The sequence below is a fragment of the Agelaius tricolor genome, unplaced genomic scaffold (assembly GCF_023055355.1).
Source record: "Agelaius tricolor isolate 1412-34295 unplaced genomic scaffold, bAgeTri1.0.p SCAF_1, whole genome shotgun sequence".
Classification (NCBI taxonomy): domain Eukaryota; kingdom Metazoa; phylum Chordata; class Aves; order Passeriformes; family Icteridae; genus Agelaius; species Agelaius tricolor.
This window is the reverse complement of record NW_027269261.1, coordinates 95,310,276-95,331,504: the sequence shown is the minus strand read 5'-3', so window position 1 is coordinate 95,331,504 and position 21,229 is coordinate 95,310,276. Positions and strand designations below refer to the sequence as shown.

The window sequence follows — 21,229 nt, the reverse complement described above, 5'->3', positions numbered from 1 at the left end:
GTTATTTAAAGGTATAGGAGACTTACAGCATGCATGCTACTTGTTTAAGTAGATTTCAAAAGGCTCCCCAAATACTAAAATGCCTGGCTAAACAGCCGAGTAAGATATAGTATCTGAAATAAAACTTCATAGTTATTGAATCAGATCTTTTATCTGAGTAATGAAAATAGAGAATAATAAAAAAAATCTGGTGGATTTAACCTGTAATTATAATGAAGTGGGGAAAAAATTGATTAGTAACTCCCAACAGACATAAAACTATTGTAAAGTATTTCTTCAAACTCAGCAGGAAAGTTTGAGGAGTGTCTGGAAGATCAGTAGACAACCCAATTGAAAAAGGTGGCTTTGGAGTATATAAGGTCATAGCTGAATAATGGAATAGCTTGCACTCACTTTGGCAACGCTTAGAGAGCTCTTCATGCCAGAATGTTTCTTAATAAGGAATGTGACAGAGTGTACGACTCAAAATGAAGCATCAGTGGAAGAAATTGCAGTACATTGAGCAAACTGTGAACAAGGCAGCATGATCAAATGGCATTCATCCAAGTGTTGTAAGAGGAACTGGGGGATAAAGGAGCTAATGACTGCAGTGTGTTGCTTGTGGTTAGCATCATATTTCTGCTACAGGTAAGGAGGGTAGCTAGCGTGATATCAGCATTTTAAAAAGGCAGTGGCAGTATTTGAGGAACTTTACATCAGTGAGCTTTATAATTTCATGGAAATTATAATGGAGACCAGAATTGATTTCATTGTTCCCTCTGTAAAGTCAAAGGCTTTAGGAGAGGCTGAATTACCTCTGAATAAAATGGGAAATTTTATAAGAAACAATTGGGAAGAGTTAGAAAAAAGAGGGAAAAATGTTTGTTTTGTTAATAGGAGTAACCAGTTGAATTGCACAAGGATCTCTTACATTGGTGGACAGTTATAAGGAAAAGGGTATGATAACGAGATGACCAGGTTAGTAGATGTTTAAACTATACTTGGGTTAGTATAGTGTCTAGCTATTTCTAAAAAGTTGTAAATGCTCAGGTTTTGAGTTATGTGGGCTGAAATTGTACATGAAATTCTGTGTAGGTAAATGTCAAGTAATCTAAACCACTGAGAAGTAAAAAAGGGGCATTTTTGTAGGTAACAATTGGCTCTGAAGTACTTCTTAACCAATCATGAGTGAAAGGTGGAATTATCTGGTACCTAAAGATCAATGCAGTTCTCTTAAGCAGTGAAAACAACAAATCCACTGTCAAGATTTTCTAGGAAAGGAACAAAGAACAAAACAGAAACAACATCCTGCATCTGTAGAAATTTGTGAGAAGTATGCATTTTGAGTATTCCTCATAGTGTGTGTATCCTCATCTCAACAGGGTATAATAGACTAGAAGAGGTTCAAAGAGAATCATCAAGAGGGATTTAAAGGCTTGAAACAGCTTTCAGGTGAAGAAAAATTAAGCTGACTAATTTTTTTGCTTGTTCTGCTTGGGAAAGGAAGACAATGGAAGAACACAACAGGAATCTATGCAATCATGAGGGAATAGGAAAGGGTTACTTATTACTGGCTTCCTGAGTACATGGACTGGAGAAGTAGAGTACTAAGAGCAAAAGATGCCAGATTGAATCATAGTTAACAAAAGGAGATACCCCTGTAATTCAGCTGAGATACTTTCTGCTGCAAGATGTTGTTGATTCTATATAGCAGTCTTGATTAAAAAGCAAGCAGGGAGAAGAAGAGGGTAGGAAAAGCTGAACCACAAAAATATGTATTTAACTTATTCACCCATGGCTCAGGACCTGCAGTAGGTGCAAGTAGTTGGAAGCAGAAGTTGAATATGCAATAAATATTTCTGTGTGCATTGTTTATACTTCATCCTAGACATATGTTGTTGGTTGTGACTTTCTTAGTCGCTTCTATCAGAGTATATCAGTTTCATTCATTATTTCTAAATGCATTTTCAACAATGTAAAGACAAATGTAGTAAGAAAAAACACACTTAAACCGTAATCAAAGCAGCTGTATAGTTTGTCTCTCAGAGAATTTGTGTGAGACAGCTCTTAATTGCAGTATTTAAAGCCCAGGGGGAACAGTGCCGTGCTTTAACGAGTGCTGTCTCCGTGCTCTGGAACACCTTCACTTAAGAATACCCCATGCCGTGATATTATGGGAAAATCTCTGTAAGGGTGGATATTGTAGTAGAGAAATCTGAAATTTTATGTAGTATGACAGAAAATTTTTACTTAGTTGATGCTAACACTGAAATTTTAATTTGCATTATATGTTAATTCAGGTCAGTGTCAGATGTGGAATTAAAAATCCAGCATATTAAGTTGCAAATGTTCTTCAGACAGTTCGGAACTATTGCTTTTATATGGAAAAATTCAGAATACATTTGGTTATTAGTCATGTAAATAATCCATTTTAGGACCCTTTCTGTGTGTGGCATACAGTTCATATCAGAGAAACTACCCTTAAATATATGAGTATCAGTAAAACAGTTGAAAATAGTTACTACATGACCTCAGGTCATAATTTTTAATAGCTTGCTAACTTACTGTTAATAAGATGTTGACAGATACTTTTATTTATTTAGGGAAATAATAATCACCACTGCATTGATGGACTTACTGATGAAATGATAGTTAAACACTGATGTCAATAAAATAAATACTGGGGGAAAATACGTGCATCTGGTTTACTCCTCTAGTTTGTGTTGATTAATAACTCAGCTTGAAATCAAGACTTATCTTCACTTGTTCTCATTTCAGCTTTGGATAGATCACAGTCCAAGAGAGATGGAGGTTTTAAAAGTAATTGGAGCTTTGATCATGCAGAAGAAAGTGAAGGAGATGCAGAGAAAGAGTAAGGATGCTTTTATCTAGGCTATTGAAAGTATAAATGTGTATTTATAATTAAATACTTATTTTCTGTAATTTATGAATAAGAAATAATATATTATATTTTAAACTTTAAGTGATTAAGAAAATATTTCAAATAAGTTATTCTTTTAAATAGTATTGCCAAATAGGAGTTCATTGTAATGTAAGCTTTATTGGGAAAATGGGGCTTACAACACAGGGCATAGTAGATTTCACAAGAGTTGCAGTTGTCTTTGGAGCTTCTGTGTAAGTGTAAGGAGCACAGACAAGCAATATGTGAACATACAGAATAATGAAGTTAATAAGTAGGGTATCCAAGCAGCTTCAGCTTTTCCTTCCTTTAATGATGATGCTACTCAGAACTTGACAGTTATAGTTCAAGTACTGCAGTGGCTTTAGGCCTTCATCAAGTTAAACTGAGCTTAAAGATTCTAGGTTTTTCTTCCTCTGCTTATTTCACTGAATGGAGTTAAGGCTGGTGTTTTTTTTTCTTATAACTTAATCCTTTACTTGGTATGTTTGGATTTTGGCTAAAACTTTAATCCTGTGTGTATAGTTTGAATGCATACTTTGTCCTTGTGACATTTTATTGTTACTAATTTGTTTTCTTAATATGAATATATTTATTTCCAAAATGACTAATGAATTGTAAAAGAACAAGTGTCATGCGCAAAGAATTCATGTCAGTTTATTTGTTATTCCTAGATATTTGGAGAGTAGAATCTGCAAATTTAAAAGGTATGCTGTGGTTCTCTAGTAAGAAGTCGCCGAATCCTTTGATTGAGTACAAAAATAATTCATATATGAATTTGTATCATCTAATATTCTGCCAAACACTATGGATTGGAAGGGAGGTAGGAAAATAGACATAACCACAGAGGCTGCTGCAGCAGCAGGCTATGCTGTAATCTTAAGAAAATATTAAGAAATGTGAAGTTTTAGTAATTAAAAAATGAATGCAGGAGTTCATTAAAGTGTGAGGTAAGCATTAAGAGCTGTTGTCAAAACAGAACTATATTGGAAGTTAAAAGCAGTTTTAAAGGGTTCACAAACTAGGGGCATCTTAGTTTTATAGAATTAAGGTCGTGTTGTTCCCTAGCAACTTTATGTCCATTTGTAGTACACACAAATATGTTCTAAGGGCAGTACATACCATACGGTTACTATTTCCATTTTACTTGCCTTCAGAAATAAGTCACATTTGAAAATATAGCAGCTTTTTTTTCTACTAGTAATTTACTGCTGTTTTCCATCAGTCTCCAGCTGATGTTGACTTAAGAACATAGAATGAAAAATGTATAGAGTAATGATGCTAAAAATAAAAGTTAGAAAAATTATTATGAAACATAATCTTTATGTAATTGTATCTGATTTTAAGATTGTATGTCTGGGTGATTTTTCATTTCTTTCAAATATTCTCTACAATAAGCAGTTTTTCCATAGCTAGAATTGAATTTTTATTGCCTACTTAGATAATTTATGATTTGCTTTTATATCTGTGAATTATGCAGAATCTTACTCTGAAGTATAAATAGAAGAGTAGTTGAAAATTGATTTAAACTGGCGATCTTGTCTTCTTTACTTACTCTGATACCATTTGAGGCAATTTCTTATTCCCTCCAAACTGCCACATGTTTTAAGCCACCCACTATTTACTTTTGGTAACACCTGGGTTTGTTTATCTTAAAGACATAGTGAGCTTTTAGCATTTTGAAATAATTTATATTTTTTGCTTTTTTGATGCATTTTTATTTCATACAGCAAAACATTGACAGAAGGGAATCTTCAGAAAACAACTAACAGTAAATTTTCCTTCTTTTTTTTATTTCTAAATTTCCTTTACCCTTAGTAGATGATTTCAAAGATTAGCATCTCTAATTCATGTAATTGTTCCAGAATAAAGCTTTGTGTCCCTCCCAGTATTTTGAGTATATTGTGCAGTAGGTAGGTATTTGCTGTAGTGTGCTGATACTAACTATACTCTTTGACTCTTACATGGTTTCTTTGTGGCAAGAGCTGTGAGTCTGAAGTAAGCAGCTGGATGCATCTCCTGCTTGTTGTGGAGGCACTGGGGTTATGATGCCTGACTTTATCAGAGTTTTTTCCCTCTTAATGGCAGGCACACAATAGGTTTGTTTTGAACTAGCCTAAGAATAACATCTCAGCACTTAAAGGAGTGGCTGTATTCTTGTATTACCGCATGAGACCTGTGCTAATGATGTTGGTCAGCACTGGATTCCTGCTTGGATGATCTTTTCTTCAATAAGATGAACACAAAGTATGTGGTTAATGACCTCCTACCACAACAATTTTTAGAACAGGTAGATTATTTTAAAAGAAGGGTGTCATTTAGCTTACCTCAGACATAGGTGAGGTGAGTCATAATGGTTAAGATATCAAATAATGAACACAAAAAGACTAAAAAATATTTGTAAACTGAAGAAGCTTTGGAAAAATAATGATCACCCAACACTATATAAATTTAAATTGATGCCAGAGTTGATACTCAGTGTGGAACAAGAGTTACAGAAATTGAGAATGGGAATTAACAAGTATCTTATCCCAAAGCAAACACCTGCAGATAATGCTCATCCATTTGAAAGAGTAAAAGTGACGTTTTTGATGTTGTAAAAGATTTGATCTACTCAGGATGGTAGCAAGTGGCTTGAGACTTTCCTTGCTTTATAATTGGAGATCCCATAGCAAATCTACCTTTATGGAGAACCGCAGAAGAAAAGACCAGTTGGTCAGTTGAGCACACTGAAACCTGTGTAGTCCACCACAGAATAAATGGTGGAAATTAAGCTGATCTTGTATAGCAGAAGATATGAAAGGATGGCAGACTTAAACAAACCTGGCCAGATTAATATATTTGTATGATTCATGACATTAACATGTTATAAGATGCTTTCTGGTGTTACAGATGACTCTCTTGAGCTGTCTTGGATAATTTATATTTACTGCCTTTGGAATATCTCTGTAAATGTTTTGAAATACATCAGTATGCTCCCCAGTGGTTTTGTAAATGGATGGGCCCAGATTTCTTTTGTATGTCATACTGTTTTCTTTAAAGTCTAGACTTCTGCCTTCCACTGAGATAACAGTAGCCTTATCAAAAATAAGGAATCCAAATAAATGGGCTTAATATATTTGTACTACAGTGTCTTTACTTAACTACAATTTTCTTTCAAAAAGCTTTATTTTTTGTCCCTTCCATTTGGAGGAATAAACCTCTTTTTTCCATGTGTTGACAAATGGAAAAGCATTGTACTGTGTTATATATTTACATTGAGCTTTTTTCCACGGCTTATAAAATTTGTATTACTTTGTCAAAAAATCCTCCCATAGTTATATAGATGTTTTATGCTTCTTTTTTGAGCCCATTAGTAGGGCACTGCAGCCTTTAAATTGATTAAAACTTTTTAAATTACAGCTAATTTTAATGGAATGGCACTGTAAATGAGTTAATAATAATACTGCTACTTCTCTTGTGCCTCTGATAGTGCAGCTTTTTTAGTGTGCTGCCTACCACTATGTAATTTAAAACAAAGAATGTACACAGTGTTCTGTGAAGGCAAATACGTCAGCCTACTGGTTTTATATGTAATAGTTTTCAGAAAGAAATTCCAATTATGTTTGAAATGTGACTGGATCAGTTGATAGAAATGTGCTTGCAGCTTATTAGAGTGTAACCTCAATGGTCAGCAGAGTTTAAAGTTTGGGTTGCTTGTAGAAAGTAGTGAAAACATAGCCTGTTAATCTCAGCTGTCTAACTAACTATTGCATAGCTCTTAATGTTTTAAAACATCAAACAAATGGCAAGTGATTAGAGGTAAGTAAACAGTAATTTTTGTTTTCTTGTTCAATGCCTAAATATGAATGTGTAATTATGAACTTCCCTTAAGAACTCTGTGTAGGTAAATTACTTCTATTTCTTCCCCCCCCCCCATATTAGTAGAGAGTTAACATTCATTTGTTACAGAATTTTAAGGAATGTATTGAAAAGTTAGAAATTATGTTCTGATGTGAAAATAACCAGGAAACCCATGGTTCCCTGGTTAAAAGTGACAGAGTGTGGAGACATCCTCCCAGCAAGACAACTGAGGTTTCATTTCAGGGATGTTAAAAATATTACTGACTGGTATGTTGGGGGAGTGGTATAGTGTTTGTTTTGGGTTGCTTTTGGTTTTTTTCCTGCCTGTATAAATTGCATCATTGAAGCAGGCAGCAGGAAGCATGTGATATATGAGCAAATAGACATTGCTTGGTTGCTATGTATTCTGCTCTCTGAAAAAACAACCTTTCTGGTTCTGATGCGTATGCTTCACATTCCTTAAGATCTAAAAGTATTGGTTCACTTAAAACTTCCAATTTGCTAATACTGCTCTAGTCATGTTGCATGGTAAGAGTTACTCTTGTTCATTGTGATTTGAGCCTTGGCTCAGTGTTCTGGTTATTTGCAATGTGTTAACCTTCTCTTACCTCCCCCCTCAATTGCCCTTGGTTAAAATGGTTGCAGTATTGAAGCATGTTGAAATCCTAAAAGTATCAACACAGTACAAAGGTGTTTTGAAAATAGCCATCATTTTTGTATGAACTAAAGCTAAAGAACAAAAGCATTTAGAGGTGAAATGATCTGACTAGGACAGCACTGTAGGCAAATGCCAGAGCTGCAGATACTGTAGGTTGCTGCTCACGTCTGTGTTGCAAGGTTTTGTTTATTTTTTAGGATGTGGAAAATTTCTGAAATTGCTAAGCTCTCTGTCTGCTGATGAATGTTTGAGAAGGCTCCATGAGCCTCCCTTGAAAGGATAATTTGTTCTGAAAGAGAATGTTAAAAAAATGTTGCAGGATGTAAAAATTTAATATCCATGGGTAGTCTGTACAGAAGTACAACTGTACTCTTTTGCCTTTGTTTGAAATTAGTGATGAATCTCTTACACTGTTTTACCATTGAGGACCTAGAATTGTGGTGCACTGTAAATGAATGGAAAATACAACAGTGCCACTGGCTATATGTTCACATTTACATCATTCTTCCCTTTTCAAAATCAACTGTATGCACAGTCTTATCTCCTGAACTTTCAGAGTCTGTAGATCTCACCCAACATTTTAATTTTATTTTTATTTGCTCTAGGGATATTTGTATTGCATAAGATGGAAGAATAAATTGTAACATGAAGGGAAGTGTTGTGAATGGAAAAAGTTGTTAGGAACTTGAGGGATGGAGCACTGAGTAATTAGTTGATTTATGAAGAGCTAAAGTCACTGTATGTATTGCAAGCCAGCATGTCAAGCTGACACAGCTAAGAAAAGTATGTGTCTCTTGTGTAGTCCTTCCCTTTTAACACCTGGCATAACTGCTTTGATTTTAAGGAATTTCTGCCTCAGTGATCTTGATTAAAACTTTTGAAACCATGCAATTACAAGTTGGCTAAAAGTTGTATTGTTTTTTTGTCGCCAACATAGGAGTAACCTTATCGGGATTGATGAAATGGGATTGTCTGCAGGTTATTCCTCCTGGAAGCAAGAATGTTAGACTAATCTAGCTGCCATCAGTATGAAGTGTGTAGTTGGGGTTTAAATTTAAATATTTAAGATTACTTGAGGATAACTGCCTGTTACTGAAAAGAATGGTTTTAGAGTGTCATAGAGTGACTTTTTTTTTTTTTTCTTTTTGTTCTTTTTCTTTTTTTTTGTCTTCTTCCCCATTCTAATGGTTGGGGATTACAGGTATTGAAAGTGCTAAAAAAACCACATTTTAGTAAGCAGTAGAACCAAACTGAATATGTTCTTTTTAGTCTTTTTAGGAGCATATACTGTGGTAGTAATTGCTGTGGGGTAAAATGTAGTTACATTAAGTTCTTCTCCTAAAGCAGTATGAAGTCTGCAGTTTTAAACTACATACTTGAACATTGATAGGCATAAGCAAAGTAAGATCATGTTTTATAGGTTAATGAAGTTTTGGACTCAATTTATGCAGAGAGTATAGGATCTTTTATAGTGTCAGTAATATTGTTTTAACCATATTGAACGTTCAGTAGCATTGTCTGTTTTGAATTAATCCTTTTAGTTTTGCATTTTGCAAAATAATTTGATTTACACTTTAAGTTCAGGTTCACATTATGCATTTGATCACTCTGTTGCTCATTTCATGTTCCTGTTTTATGCATATTTATACAATGTGTATATGAAGCATTTAAATGTAGAGGGAAGGGGATAAAAAAGCCTTTTGCATTTAAAATGTTTGTGTGTGCTCTGTTGGATTACAGTGTATGTGCTTTTCTCTCCCACACCGTTCTAGCGAGGCAAATCTGCTCAGTTTAGATGACAGTGATGGGTCTTTCAGTCCCAATGAAGAAAAAAAGGTAAATAATTGGTTTATCTTGTGGTGAAAATGTATCTTTAAAGCTTTTTAGGTTCTTAAACAGTATTGCATAGCCATGTGTCCAATGTAAAGAAATGGAAGTTTCTGTTGTGTTTTAGGAATATATGCCCAAGCTGTTTATCTGTCTACCCTTAAAATTTTTGTTCCCCTCTTGATCTCTATAGTATTCTGAAAAATACGAGCAAGATAACTAATTCTAAGTTTAGACAATTATCATAAATAGTGTACTAAATATAAAATATATATTGTATTTTGTTTAGTAAGATGTCGTAGTATAGGTGTAGACAGTGTGTATTTTCCATGAAATTTGGTATAAAAGCAGTTTGAAAATGGAGCCAAAATAATATTTATATTAATATATTTCGCATTAATTTTCTTCTTCTAACTTCTACACAGTTATACAATTATTTTAATGTATGTGATTTCTGTTGTGACAGTCAATTCGTTGTCGACCTGGAACTATCGGCAGCAGCAGCGATGCCATAAAAGCATATGCAAGGCGAGGCAAAGCTGGAGGTTTCAAACTTTTAAAAGGGAATGCAATCGGCCTCAACATGATGGGAAATAGCAAGAAACTGAGGTAATGCAGTTAATTTATGTGTCCTTGCTTTGATCATTGATACAAATCAATACACGATCAACAGAACTTCTAGTCCATATACTTTGTGCTGTACATTCTAATAAGCTGTACTGTACGGTGCTTCTGAGTAAAGAGGGAAACCTAGATTATTAGGGTTTTTTCTCTTAAAAAATATTTAACACCGCATTAGTAAAGTACCAGAAGACTGTTAAAATGGACTTAGAGCATTCAGTGGCATATTTATTAATACCTTACCCATGTTGCCTGCATGTGTTATTGTTCCCTCTGTACAGTGATAGCAGGTAGGAAAATAGTTTTTACATCCCCATCCAGATTCACTTCTTTCTGTGATGCTGAATTGCTAAGGTTAACCCAGGATGTGTTTTCTGGTTTTCTTACTGCAAGATATATTTTGATTTTGGATTCACAGACTTTTTTTAAAGATTCAGCAAATAGCCATACTCGTATAGGCTAGCTTGAGACTGTCGCTCGCGTTTAGAGCAGACAGGAACAGTTTTTAAGCATTCACTGTTGTACTTGCTTGTTACTGTTGTCCCTAGCTTGTAAGAGACTGCTTTCTTTATTTAGTATATAATAAAAAGTGATATATTCACCTAACTTTCTCAGGGGGTGTTTCATATTGCTAAAGTGCACTCACTTTAAAGGTTGGTAACCTTTGCAGGAAGGAAAAGTTTGTAAGATACCCAGCTATAGATGGGCCAGTCATCAAATATCCAATGTATCTGTAGCTACATGAGGGATGTCCTTGTCTTCATTTGTGTGATTTATCACCATCTGGAAACTAAACTCTAAATAAGCCACTTACCTTCTTGTCCCCTCCAGTAAGAGAGGGACAAAGACAGAGACTGTGGATTGAGATAACCATTTACTGAAAGCAAACAGCAGTGGACTAAGAAATGCACAGTGACAGCAGAAATATTAATAACAAAAGCATACAGAAGTAAAGGAAGGTGCTTTATGCACAAAAGGTGTTTGCCACTTCGACTTAGTTCCATGTGGCGTGGGAGAAAGACAAGATGGTGGGCACTCCTCACAGCTGGCTCTCCCCATCCCTGAGCCTGAGACAATGGAAAACAGTGAGAGACAAAACCATGGAAGTGAGATCATCTATCCTGTGCTGCACTGCTGCTCCATTGCACCAGGCTTGGGCTCAGGCTCAGGTCAGGCTCTCTTCTGCTGCTGCTTTGGACCACTCTTCTGGGCTCAGTTCCACACAGCTCTGCTGCTTTTCAGAACCACATCCTGGGGTAACATCTCACAGGAGTGGGGGGGTGCTGAGTGGCAGCAGCAGAAGATGGAATCTGCAGGGCTGATCCCAGCAACTCAGCCCTGATGAAAAGAGTGAAACAAAAATGGCACACTTCTGGGGATATGGTCCTTATTCTTCCCCCTGACACAACCCCCAGCCTTGATTTCAGAGGGGCAGAGTAGCAATGTAGCTGTGCCCACAACGTAGCCCCAAGCTCTGGCCCCTCTCTGCAATCAGGACTCTTGTATGCTCTAAGCACTATTAGTTCGTGGGACCATCATACCATAGGCACTTGAAAAAATAAATCCTCTAAGTTCTGTGTGATATATCTTCTTTCCTGCTTTTTCCTTCAAGCCTGATTTCTTAAGATAAACTGCTGGACTATTATGTGGAACTTAAAAAAGTTTACTTAAAAATAAAATTTATTTATTAATGAAAGGGGATTTTTTTAATAGGTTATTTTTACATTTACACAAATCAGCATGGTACTTCATTGTCCTTGATTTATCTATGCAAATAATGTTTTGTCTTTAATTTTTTTTTTTGTATACACAAGAGATTTGTAAGATGATATCCAGATTTCTGCCTTGCACATCTTCAAATTCACCAGTTCTTACAGAATCATCCTGGTCATTTCCACTCTTTAGTATTCTGTTCTTGAACGTAGATTTGTAATTGTTACTTTTACCTTTATGTCTGTCAGGGCTCATTTGCTCTGTTTTACTGTTGAAGAAATCTGTGCATCTACACTGTACTTGTTCTTTGTTTTGAGCACACATTTAAAATAAGATTCCTCTAATTCACTGGTAGCTACAATTTTCCTTCATCTGACTATAGTATTTGTAGTGAAATCCAACCTTACCATTTAAGTTTTTTTTTGTTGAAGCGGTCAAACTTGACTGCACATGTATATTTATACATATTGTACGTGTATGTTTTTTTTAAGTTTTTGTTTTAAGGTAAATAGTTACTGAGGTTTTTTTAGATGGTCTACGCATGTAGTTCAGACATTCTGTTGCGTGGATTGGAACTGCTTTCTATTGACAAATAATACAATATAAACCTAAGACCTAGTAGGATTTATAAAATTCAACTAAAAAAAGTTAAATCTGTTGCATGTAAATGGGCAGCCACCTTTTGTCTAGTACTGAGATGCATACTGAATTTAAATGAAAAATATGCATTCACCCTTTTCTTAAATAAACTGTCATTAATGAAGGACTTTGTTATGAATAATGGATGTGTACAGACCACTGTGACTGCTTCTCACATTTTGGTCACTGCATTTTGTGGTTATGCTCCCAAGTGATTATCTCGATTTAATGACATTGGGATATTTGTTGTACCTTTCCTTATGTATATCAGTAAAGGTTTGGGCTCTAGTCACTTTAGTGATGATTGCTGGTTTGTTCACTTGGATATGCAGAATGGAAGGTGCTTAATAGTTACTCTTTCAGTATTTAGACTCTTCAGCTAGAGGAGATTCTGAAAGTTGATAATACATTTGGACTGCTAAATTAAATACAAGAAGATCAGGTATTTGATCTTTATCTATTATTTGATCTTTATTCGTGGTGATTTTATCACAATGTTGGAGTCTTTTTCCATCTAATCTGCAGAATAAGGACAAAAAATTTCAGATCAATGGGGCTTGGCTCAAAGGAGTGTTAGTCTGGTAGAATAGTCCCTAAAATTCAGAGAATAAGAGATAGGAAGAAGGGATATATACAAGTACAGTGAGTAGAAATATCTGCTGTACTTGTCAGAGAAATTGAAACCAACCAAAAGGTTATGATCTGTTACCTGATTGAGCAAATCCAGTATCAAACCATTAACCTAATTAGTTTTGATTTGATTGTATTTTTTTAAGCATGAGGTCTTACTTTAAATAGTTTTATCTTTGCTAGCTTTCAGTAACTTGTATTAAGGCCCTTCTGTATTTTCTTTGATAGAATTTTGTTAAAAACATTATTTGATGAACAGCAGTATTAATGTAGTCTGTAGTTGTGAGTTTTTGAAATATTGTTCTTCCTTTACTTCTAGCTCCATCCATTTGTCCAGTTCAAGTTTTTTTTTTTGTTTTGTCTCTTGAATATGTGGTGGTAAGAATTTCTTAGGACCACCTGATGGTAAAACCTTGTTTTTGTCAGAGCCTAGGCTTCAAATTATTCTGTGGTTTCTGAGCTAACATTGATGAAACATTTATTATTAAAATACATTTATTATTAAAATACTGTAAATTCTTTTTAGAACATTTGTTCTTTCAAGGAACTTTCTGACCATTGCATCACCCTGCTTTTAGTGTGTTATGCTAATTTTCAAGAAATTGTGCTGAAACTTGCAAACTCAAATTTCAGTTCTGATGTGCCTGTTTTGCAACTTGCTAGGACTTTATGATTGTATTTTGTGGTGTTTCTTCTGTGTTGGGTATGTTCCATTCAGAGAACAAGATTATAGAGCAGATTGTGTTTTAGAGCTGTCCTAGTTGGAAACGTGTCTGACACCATATGAACCATTTAAGTGTGCTATCTAGAACAGTCTGCTTTGACTCAGATCTGATCCCTGAGCAGTCTGTGATATTCTGTTCCAGCACCTACTGGAGTTTTCACTACGTGACTGAGGCAGAAAGCAAAAGTGCTGCTTAACAGGTTTTTTTCTGCTGTGGGGGCACACGACAGAGTTTCACAATCATGATGGTTTGGCAAAGGTCAGATCCAACAAACACAGTGGTAAAACAGGAGATACATATGCTTGCTTGCTTGAAGTCCTTAGGTCTTAAGTATTTGAGAGGGCATTCCTGCACTCTGCTTCTGGGTTTTTTTCTAGTATCTTTTTCAAAGACATGAAATGGGAAGCTAAAGAGGATTTGAGACATTCTAAAGTATTTAGGGCAAGTAGCTGTCAGCTTTTTATTCCTGAGGTGGCAAATTAGATGGAAGGTTGACTGTAGATTGATCTAGATGATGACTGACCAGCTGGAGTTGCATAGCCTTGACTGAGATGCATCTGAGATGAATGTGTTTGCTTTGAGGAGGTTGGTGTTTGCATGGATATTATTAGTTTTCAGGATGTTGGACTGTTAACTCAAATGGTTTATGATGTTTTTAAATTTCATATTTTAGAGAAGAGGATTTAACTCCTTGGGTTTGATAAGTCTTGTTTTGTTATGTTTGTGGTTATGTTAGGGGCAGTCAGAAATGCTCTGAAAGCTTCTCATCTTGACTTATGTAAGGCTACCAAAAGGGTTTGTAATGCTAAACAAATTAAAAAGCACAGTAACAGTTTACTCATTTTCTTCTTTTGGGGGGAGTGTAAAGCAGGGATTAGGAATTGGTTGCCAGCTTTTTTTGAATTGTGGTACTTTGGGTTTCTTTTCATTGTTCATAACAGGACAAATGGCAAGATAATATTTCTGAGAGATATTATTAGGAATAATTTTTCACATAATTTAGGATAATTTAGAATAATGTAGGAATGATTTTTCACATAATTTTCTCTAGTGCAATTAATATTTCCAAGCAATTTGAAAAGCAGAGTTTAAGCACTGTATTTCCATAGTTTGAGACAATTTGTATCATCAGCATGCTGTCTATTAAAAGTTGTGTGATTTTTGAACATTTCAAGCATAGTATTGTGTCCTGTCACAGCAGCGTGCAGGATAATTCTTTAGGTTTAATGATCTCTGAAGGAGCACTGTATTATTGATCTATTGTATCTTAATGTCAACTTTTACTAGAGAGAGTAATGGTAAGAAATCTTCTCTCCATAATTACTGGTTTTACATAATAATGAGATAAAAGTCAAAAGGTAGCAAATGAAGAAACCCAAGAAATGCTAAGATACATTGGTGAATAAGAGTCCTGTTGAGATATGAGTACCAGCGAATCCTTTGTTTTTTCTTTGTGAAATGTGTTGATTTTTTTCAGTTACAAGTCATCTTGCATCCATAAATTTTCTGTGTTCACTTTTTTTTATGAGGGACATTCCTGAATTCAGTCTGTTCATGGTTTGCCCCTTAAGTCATATTAAAGAAGTTAATATTATGCCTCAATAAAATAAGAGATGAAAGTATAAAATTAGTTATAAATTGTTACAAGTCATTAAAAAGGCTGTGTCTTTTCACAGTACAGGGTTGAGTGAAAAAATCTTTACCTTTTTTCCCCAGGAAAAAAAAATTGTGTATATTCTTACATATCCATTTTATTATAAGGCTGAATGTTTATATGCCTGTAAAGTGATCCTAACAATATGTATTATTGATTCAGAAATACTTTATTACTTGGTGTTGTGTGTCTGGTCTTGTAAAATTAGGACACCAGATGTTTTACCAAAGACTGTACAAACACACCAGAGTCTTTTCTTAAACATTTTCTATATGTTTGCAGTGAAAATGCTCAGAATATATCTGGTCCTGTAACTGTGGTACATGGCAGACGTTTTCACCACGCACACGCACAAACAGCCGTAGTAAAAACAGCAGCCCAAAGGTAAGACTAATTACATGTGTTTCTGCAGGTGTTTCAGTTGTAAAAAATTCTCCCTGGTTTTGTATGTAATGATTTTCCTTATGCTATGAAGTGTTTTAAGAAAATCATGTGGATGCATTCTTGATTATGAGCTTTGACCTTAATTACTGAAGTTTAATAAAAACGTTTAGGAATTACTATCATATAAGACTAGAATTTAGTAATTTTAAAGAACATTGGCAGATAGTAGGAGAGCACCTGCTAATATAAATATTTTGAGAAAATACTTTGAAATAGAAAAACATAGTTTGCAGTAGAAATTCACCTAACTGACAACATGATCAGCAACTACTAAGTCACACCACCTTCAGCTTGTGTAAGATCCATGTAAACATTAAATCATAGATCTGAACATTGTATATTACCGGTATATAATATATAACATGTAAAACATAACTTGCAACATCTAACAGAAGCAAGCTTTTGCATCTATGTAAACGATTTTTAGAAAGGATGACTGGAAACCAGGGAATCTTACTGAACTATGCTGAATTGAACTTAATTGATTTGAAACTTGAAACCCTGTCAAACTTCTGTAAATTGTAGGGTTGGTTCCAGGTGTTTTGTATACCTAATGTGTTTCACATGAGATAGCAACTGTTTTAAGGAATTTTCTTTCAAAGTTTATCATTCAGAGCTCTTTTTCTTTATGAATTCTGTGGATTTCCACCATCCTTCATGAGTGCTTTATCCTGTCTGCATTTTGTAGCTTCCTTCTTCTGCTTTTTTTTTCTCTGTTTTTAAGTATAGATTTTTTAGGATGATGGGATCATATACAGGCATTATCTTTTTGGTTTTTTTCATCCTACTTCCCTTGATTTGATGACTTCAGAAAAAGAAAGCCCATATTCTAATGTGAATGAATGATGTGATCCAAACTTGTATTAGAGTAATCTGGCATTGAACAAATAGACTGAAAAAGCAATTTTTCAGTCACAAAATAATAGACTCATAGAACAGTTTGGGGTGAAAGGGACTTTAAAGGCTATCTAGTCCAATCCCCCTGCCATAAGCAGGGATATCTTCAACTAGATCAGGTTGCTCAGAGCCCCATCCCACCTCACCTTGAATGTTTGCAGTGGTGGGGCAACTACCACTTCTTCAGTCAGCCCATTTCAGTGTTTTACCACCTCATTGTAAATCACTTCTGTCTAGTCTGGATCTACCCTCTTTAGTTTTAAACCATTAGCCCTTGTCCTATTGCAACAGGCCCTGCTAAACTGTTTGTCCCCATCTATCTTTTAGGCCCCCTTCAAGTACTGAAGGCCACAATAAGGTCTCCCTGGAGTCTCCATTTCCCTAGGCTAACAAGCCCAACTCTTGCAGCATTTCTTCACAGGGCAGTTGCTGTCTTACCCTGTCCTTGAGGACTTAGGCTGTTGCCTCTTTCTGTTTCCAGCAGTACTGTAGTCTGTAAATGCCATATAGGTGTATGTATATGTGATATATAGCATGGACATTTCCTTCCCCTTAGTAATAGTAGATGCAGCAGTAGGTATCTCTTTTCAATTCTTTACATTTCTTGCCATCAGTGTGAGGCTGATGACTAAAAATATTGGCAGTTTTTACCATGAGTTAAGGTGAAAGATGGGGTTGATGTTACCACAGTGGTTTAGACTGAATCAGCTGTGCTTTTGCTTGCATGAAGTCCTTTTTAGAATATTTTTCTTCAATGTCCCTTTGAGGGCCATCTCTAAGCATTCATGCTCTTACCTTTCTGGTGGGTTTTGCTTATGTGTGTTTGTGCTTGCTTTTGTTTATTTGGGAGAGAGGAGTTGTTTGTTTGTGGGGTTTTTTGTTATTCTGAAGGATAAAATTTTGATTTGCAGTGCTAATGAAAATTATTTGAAGTAAGCAAAATCATACAAGACTGCTCTGATTGTTAACTTGATAATTCTCATGCACTTGATTAAGTTTTGTTGTGAAATGGTTCTTCAAACAGCCAGTCAAAATGGCTTCATCTTAGCAAGTTCAGTGCCATAGGTTTCTTCAACCTGCTCCAGAGATTCTTAATCTTCAGTGGATGTTGGATTTGCCTGCTTGCCTTTCTTGCCTGTGGGATTTACTTCTTTATAAGCCTGCAATGTAATGTGAAGAAAAAAGGCATGTGTGACACAGAAAGAAAACTAATGCGTAATATAGGCAAGCTGAATATTGTGTGCAGTAATTGGATAGTAGTCATCTTGAGTGTTCTAAATATGTTTTCTCTTAGGATTGTTATTGTAGCTCATTTACATTAGCAACAGACAATTAACTCTTATGCATGGAATATTTTTGGAGTTCTAAAGGCAGGAAACAGTCATAACAGTCCCAGCAGTGCTTTGTTACTGGAGGATATCAGAACCAGCATGATCTAATTGACTGAGGCTGAGCTTTACATAGGAACTTTGCAATGAGGTTTAATTCCAGTAGCTTCTGACTCAACTGACTGCTTTCTAAAAGCTTCTAAATCTGTTTCTGAGTTAGAGGATTGAAAATTAATAAAATATGGCTTCCTGGCAGACTTTAAAAAAAAAAAAATAAATAGAAGAAGAGAGATTTCAGGGCTACTTGATGTTGAAAACATAGGTTTCTGAGTGAGAAGGCAGTAGTCAGAAAAAAGCCAACTAAAATAGGATTATGTAAAACTGACCATGATATAAAATTCCAGACCATATAAACTGGATATTATAGTTTTGTCATGTATTTTCACTTGCGTAGAAATTTTTTGATACCCTTTTTTGGCTAGTCTTTACTGACATTAGGCAGTAGTTGAGTTTAAAAGTAAATGCTGGTGATGATTCCTCAAAAAGGACTATTTGCAAAAAATGTGAGTGGCAAACCAAGAATAACATTCTAGGTATATATCAACACAGAAGAGGTGATAGCATGGAAATTGAGCTCTAAATTTTTGGGTTTTGTTTTCCTATGCTAATTTCCAGGTGACTCAAAGTTGTGTTCTATTAATTTTTTGCATTTGTAGATTGTATTATGGCATGGTGATCAGAAACAACACAGGGAAAATAATTTTATCTAATATATTGTACATAAATCAATGGTAGGTTCTTGAAAGGATAACCAGAAATAAAAACATTATTAAATAAGTTGAGCAACTTTAGTCTCTGGCACTGATGTAACAGATTCCATGACTTACACTGGGTTCTTTGCGTGGGGATGGTGTCACATGGACCAAGCTGATTATGAACTCAGTTATAATCTCTATCAGATTGAATTTGTGTATGATTTGTACTGCATTTCTTATCTTCTGCAATTTTTTTGCACATACATGTTAATTTAAAGTCTGTCTGAGAATCTCTTGGACTCATGTAGAATGCAAGTTTCTAGCATAACAAAGTTTGGTATTTCCAAATAATATTATGATAAACATGTTTTTTTCTAGTGGAATCTGGGGATTAAATTAAAATTTGTTAATGTCTGATACAAGAGATTTTCAGATATAGCTTGCTCTAGTGTTGTAGTTGGTTCACACTATTTTGCTTCATTTAAAGCATAGTTCTGTCTTATGCTATGGACTGACTGTTCTTCCAGACTTGGCATTGAAATAGCATGTATGTACTGCATGTTCAACAAATCTTATGCATGAGCTACATGAAGCAGTAGAGACAGTGATCAATCCAGAATTCTCATCTCTTAATCTTCCTGAGGTATAAAAATGAGAATTCCTTTAAATGCACTATATTGGTGTGGAATTCTAAAACAAATGAATAAGGCATCTGATGTAATGTCAGTGCATAGTATCAGGCATTCTGGAATTTTTTTCCTGCTGTTAAGTTTCCTTAGCATTAGTTATATGTTCCTTAACAGAGTGACTCTTTAAAGCACCTGTAAACAGTTAATCCAAGTTACATAGTAGCTGTGCACAGGATGCAGAGATGCAGGGTATGGCTCCATCCACACATGGTTTGGATCTGACTGCATTGATAACTGGAGGGTGGCCTGCACAAAAGCAGTGTTTATTGTTAGTAAAGGCTAGCTCCAGCTAGGAGCAGCTCTCCACCTTCACACAGCACTGGCTCATTACCTACCAGCCCAGTTTTTAAGCTGTCACGGTCACATTCAATTTTGAAGTCCTTTTACTCTCTTCCCAGAGCACTGTGGAGATGGAATGTACTTTCATACTTCACTCTGTAGGACTACCAGGACTACATTCTTACCTGCTTTGCTTCCACTCCTGCTATTTTCTGAGTAACAAGAGAATTAGTTTGCTCTATTCTTGTGAGCATACTTTTCACTGTTTGTGAAAAGGAAGGGAGGATGAGTTTTTATTACTGTGTAATATCATTACTCTGTTTAGTTTGGCTGAAGTAAAACAGGAAGCAATTTGAATTTGTTCTGTTTTAGAATACAGTTAATGTAATGCATGCATGTCAGAGGTTTGTTAGGCTTTTGATGTTTGGGAGGAACAGTCACACAGATTAAAAGCTTACAGCATTCCATATTGCAAATTTAGAAAAGGTAGAAGATATGTAGATGCTATTTTCAAATTGTCTGTGTGCTAAGCTTAGTTAGATTTATTTTTATATCAGTCTTGGTGTACAAAGGACCAGAATTGTGAGCATCAGCTACATTCATTTCCATGTTAACTCATGTTAATGGAGATGCTTGTAAACTAGTGGCTCTAGTTCCCGGGTTCTTTTGGGAGATTTTTTTTTTTGGCCTAAACCTCAGAAGAAGGTTTCCATTTATCCTTCTGTAGCCTTTACATGTGGTTTGTTAAATATTTAAGGACTGTTGCTGAAATTTGCTTCTCAATTTAAACACTTACCTATTTCTTATTAGTAGGAAACAAGTTCTTACATATTTTTTTTTTCTCTTTTGCATGGCAGTTATGGATTGTTTTAGTGGTTGACCTCTGTCTCAGAAGTCTTTTCCAACCTTAATGATTCTGTGATTGGAAGTGAGGCTTGATTATAATTAGTGTATTAGAATTCTATCTTAATGGCTTCTGCATTGTAAGTGAATTGAGATGACCAGGTTAAGTTCAGAGTTAATCAAATTTTACTCATGGAAATAGAGTCAAGTCAATGTAGTATTTAGACCACTGACTGTTGCTGTCTGTGAAGTAGTGTTTGTGCATTTCTAATTACTTTGACAAAAATTTGGTGAAAAAATTGTAATGCTTGTTTGAAAATTAGACTGGTGAGTGAAAGACAATGAAACAGTTACAATTTATATTTAATAATTTTTGCATTTAGTGATGTGCAACATATGTGGGGCTTTACATCTTATGTGTTTTTTTCTTTTTTCATATTTTAAGCAATCTGGACCGAAAGGAAAGGTAAGCTTACTGTTGATCAAATGAGCATGGCAATAAGCATTAAGAAAATTAACTGATTGAGTGCTGTATTAATGCTAGTTAAAGAATATTCAATCCAGTCAGTCATATCTACTCATATGTGATAGTGGTTGATTGTTTTTAGTTCTGTTTTTATGATTCAATTACTCGCTTTTATTGAAAAAGGACCTTTACATCCATCTCTAAGAAATGCTATGTTACTGTGAATTTTGGGTAATTCTCCACTGGAAATTTATTTATATATCCAGTTCAAAATTGCATAAATATTCTCTGGATTTTAAGAATTCAGTGCTAATTCTTT

The 21,229-nt window shown here is 35.1% G+C and overlaps 1 protein-coding gene across 3 annotated transcripts in view; it reads left to right on the top strand.

Annotated features, from left to right (window-relative positions):
• The window catches only part of SENP6 (SUMO specific peptidase 6), a 72,079-nt gene that overhangs the window by 15,569 nt on the left and 35,281 nt on the right, over nucleotides 1-21,229 (top strand). The window contains exons 2-6 of one of the 3 annotated variants that reach the window (XM_071444528.1): nucleotides 2,758-2,851; nucleotides 9,173-9,236; nucleotides 9,694-9,836; nucleotides 15,492-15,593; nucleotides 20,890-20,910. In XM_071444528.1, coding sequence (XP_071300629.1) covers nucleotides 2,758-2,851; nucleotides 9,173-9,236; nucleotides 9,694-9,836; nucleotides 15,492-15,593; nucleotides 20,890-20,910 — 424 coding nt within the window. The remainder of the gene's footprint in view (nucleotides 1-2,757; nucleotides 2,852-9,172; nucleotides 9,237-9,693; nucleotides 9,837-15,491; nucleotides 15,594-20,889; nucleotides 20,911-21,229) is intronic. The other 2 variants (XM_071444538.1, XM_071444548.1) reach the window with 2 other exon arrangements.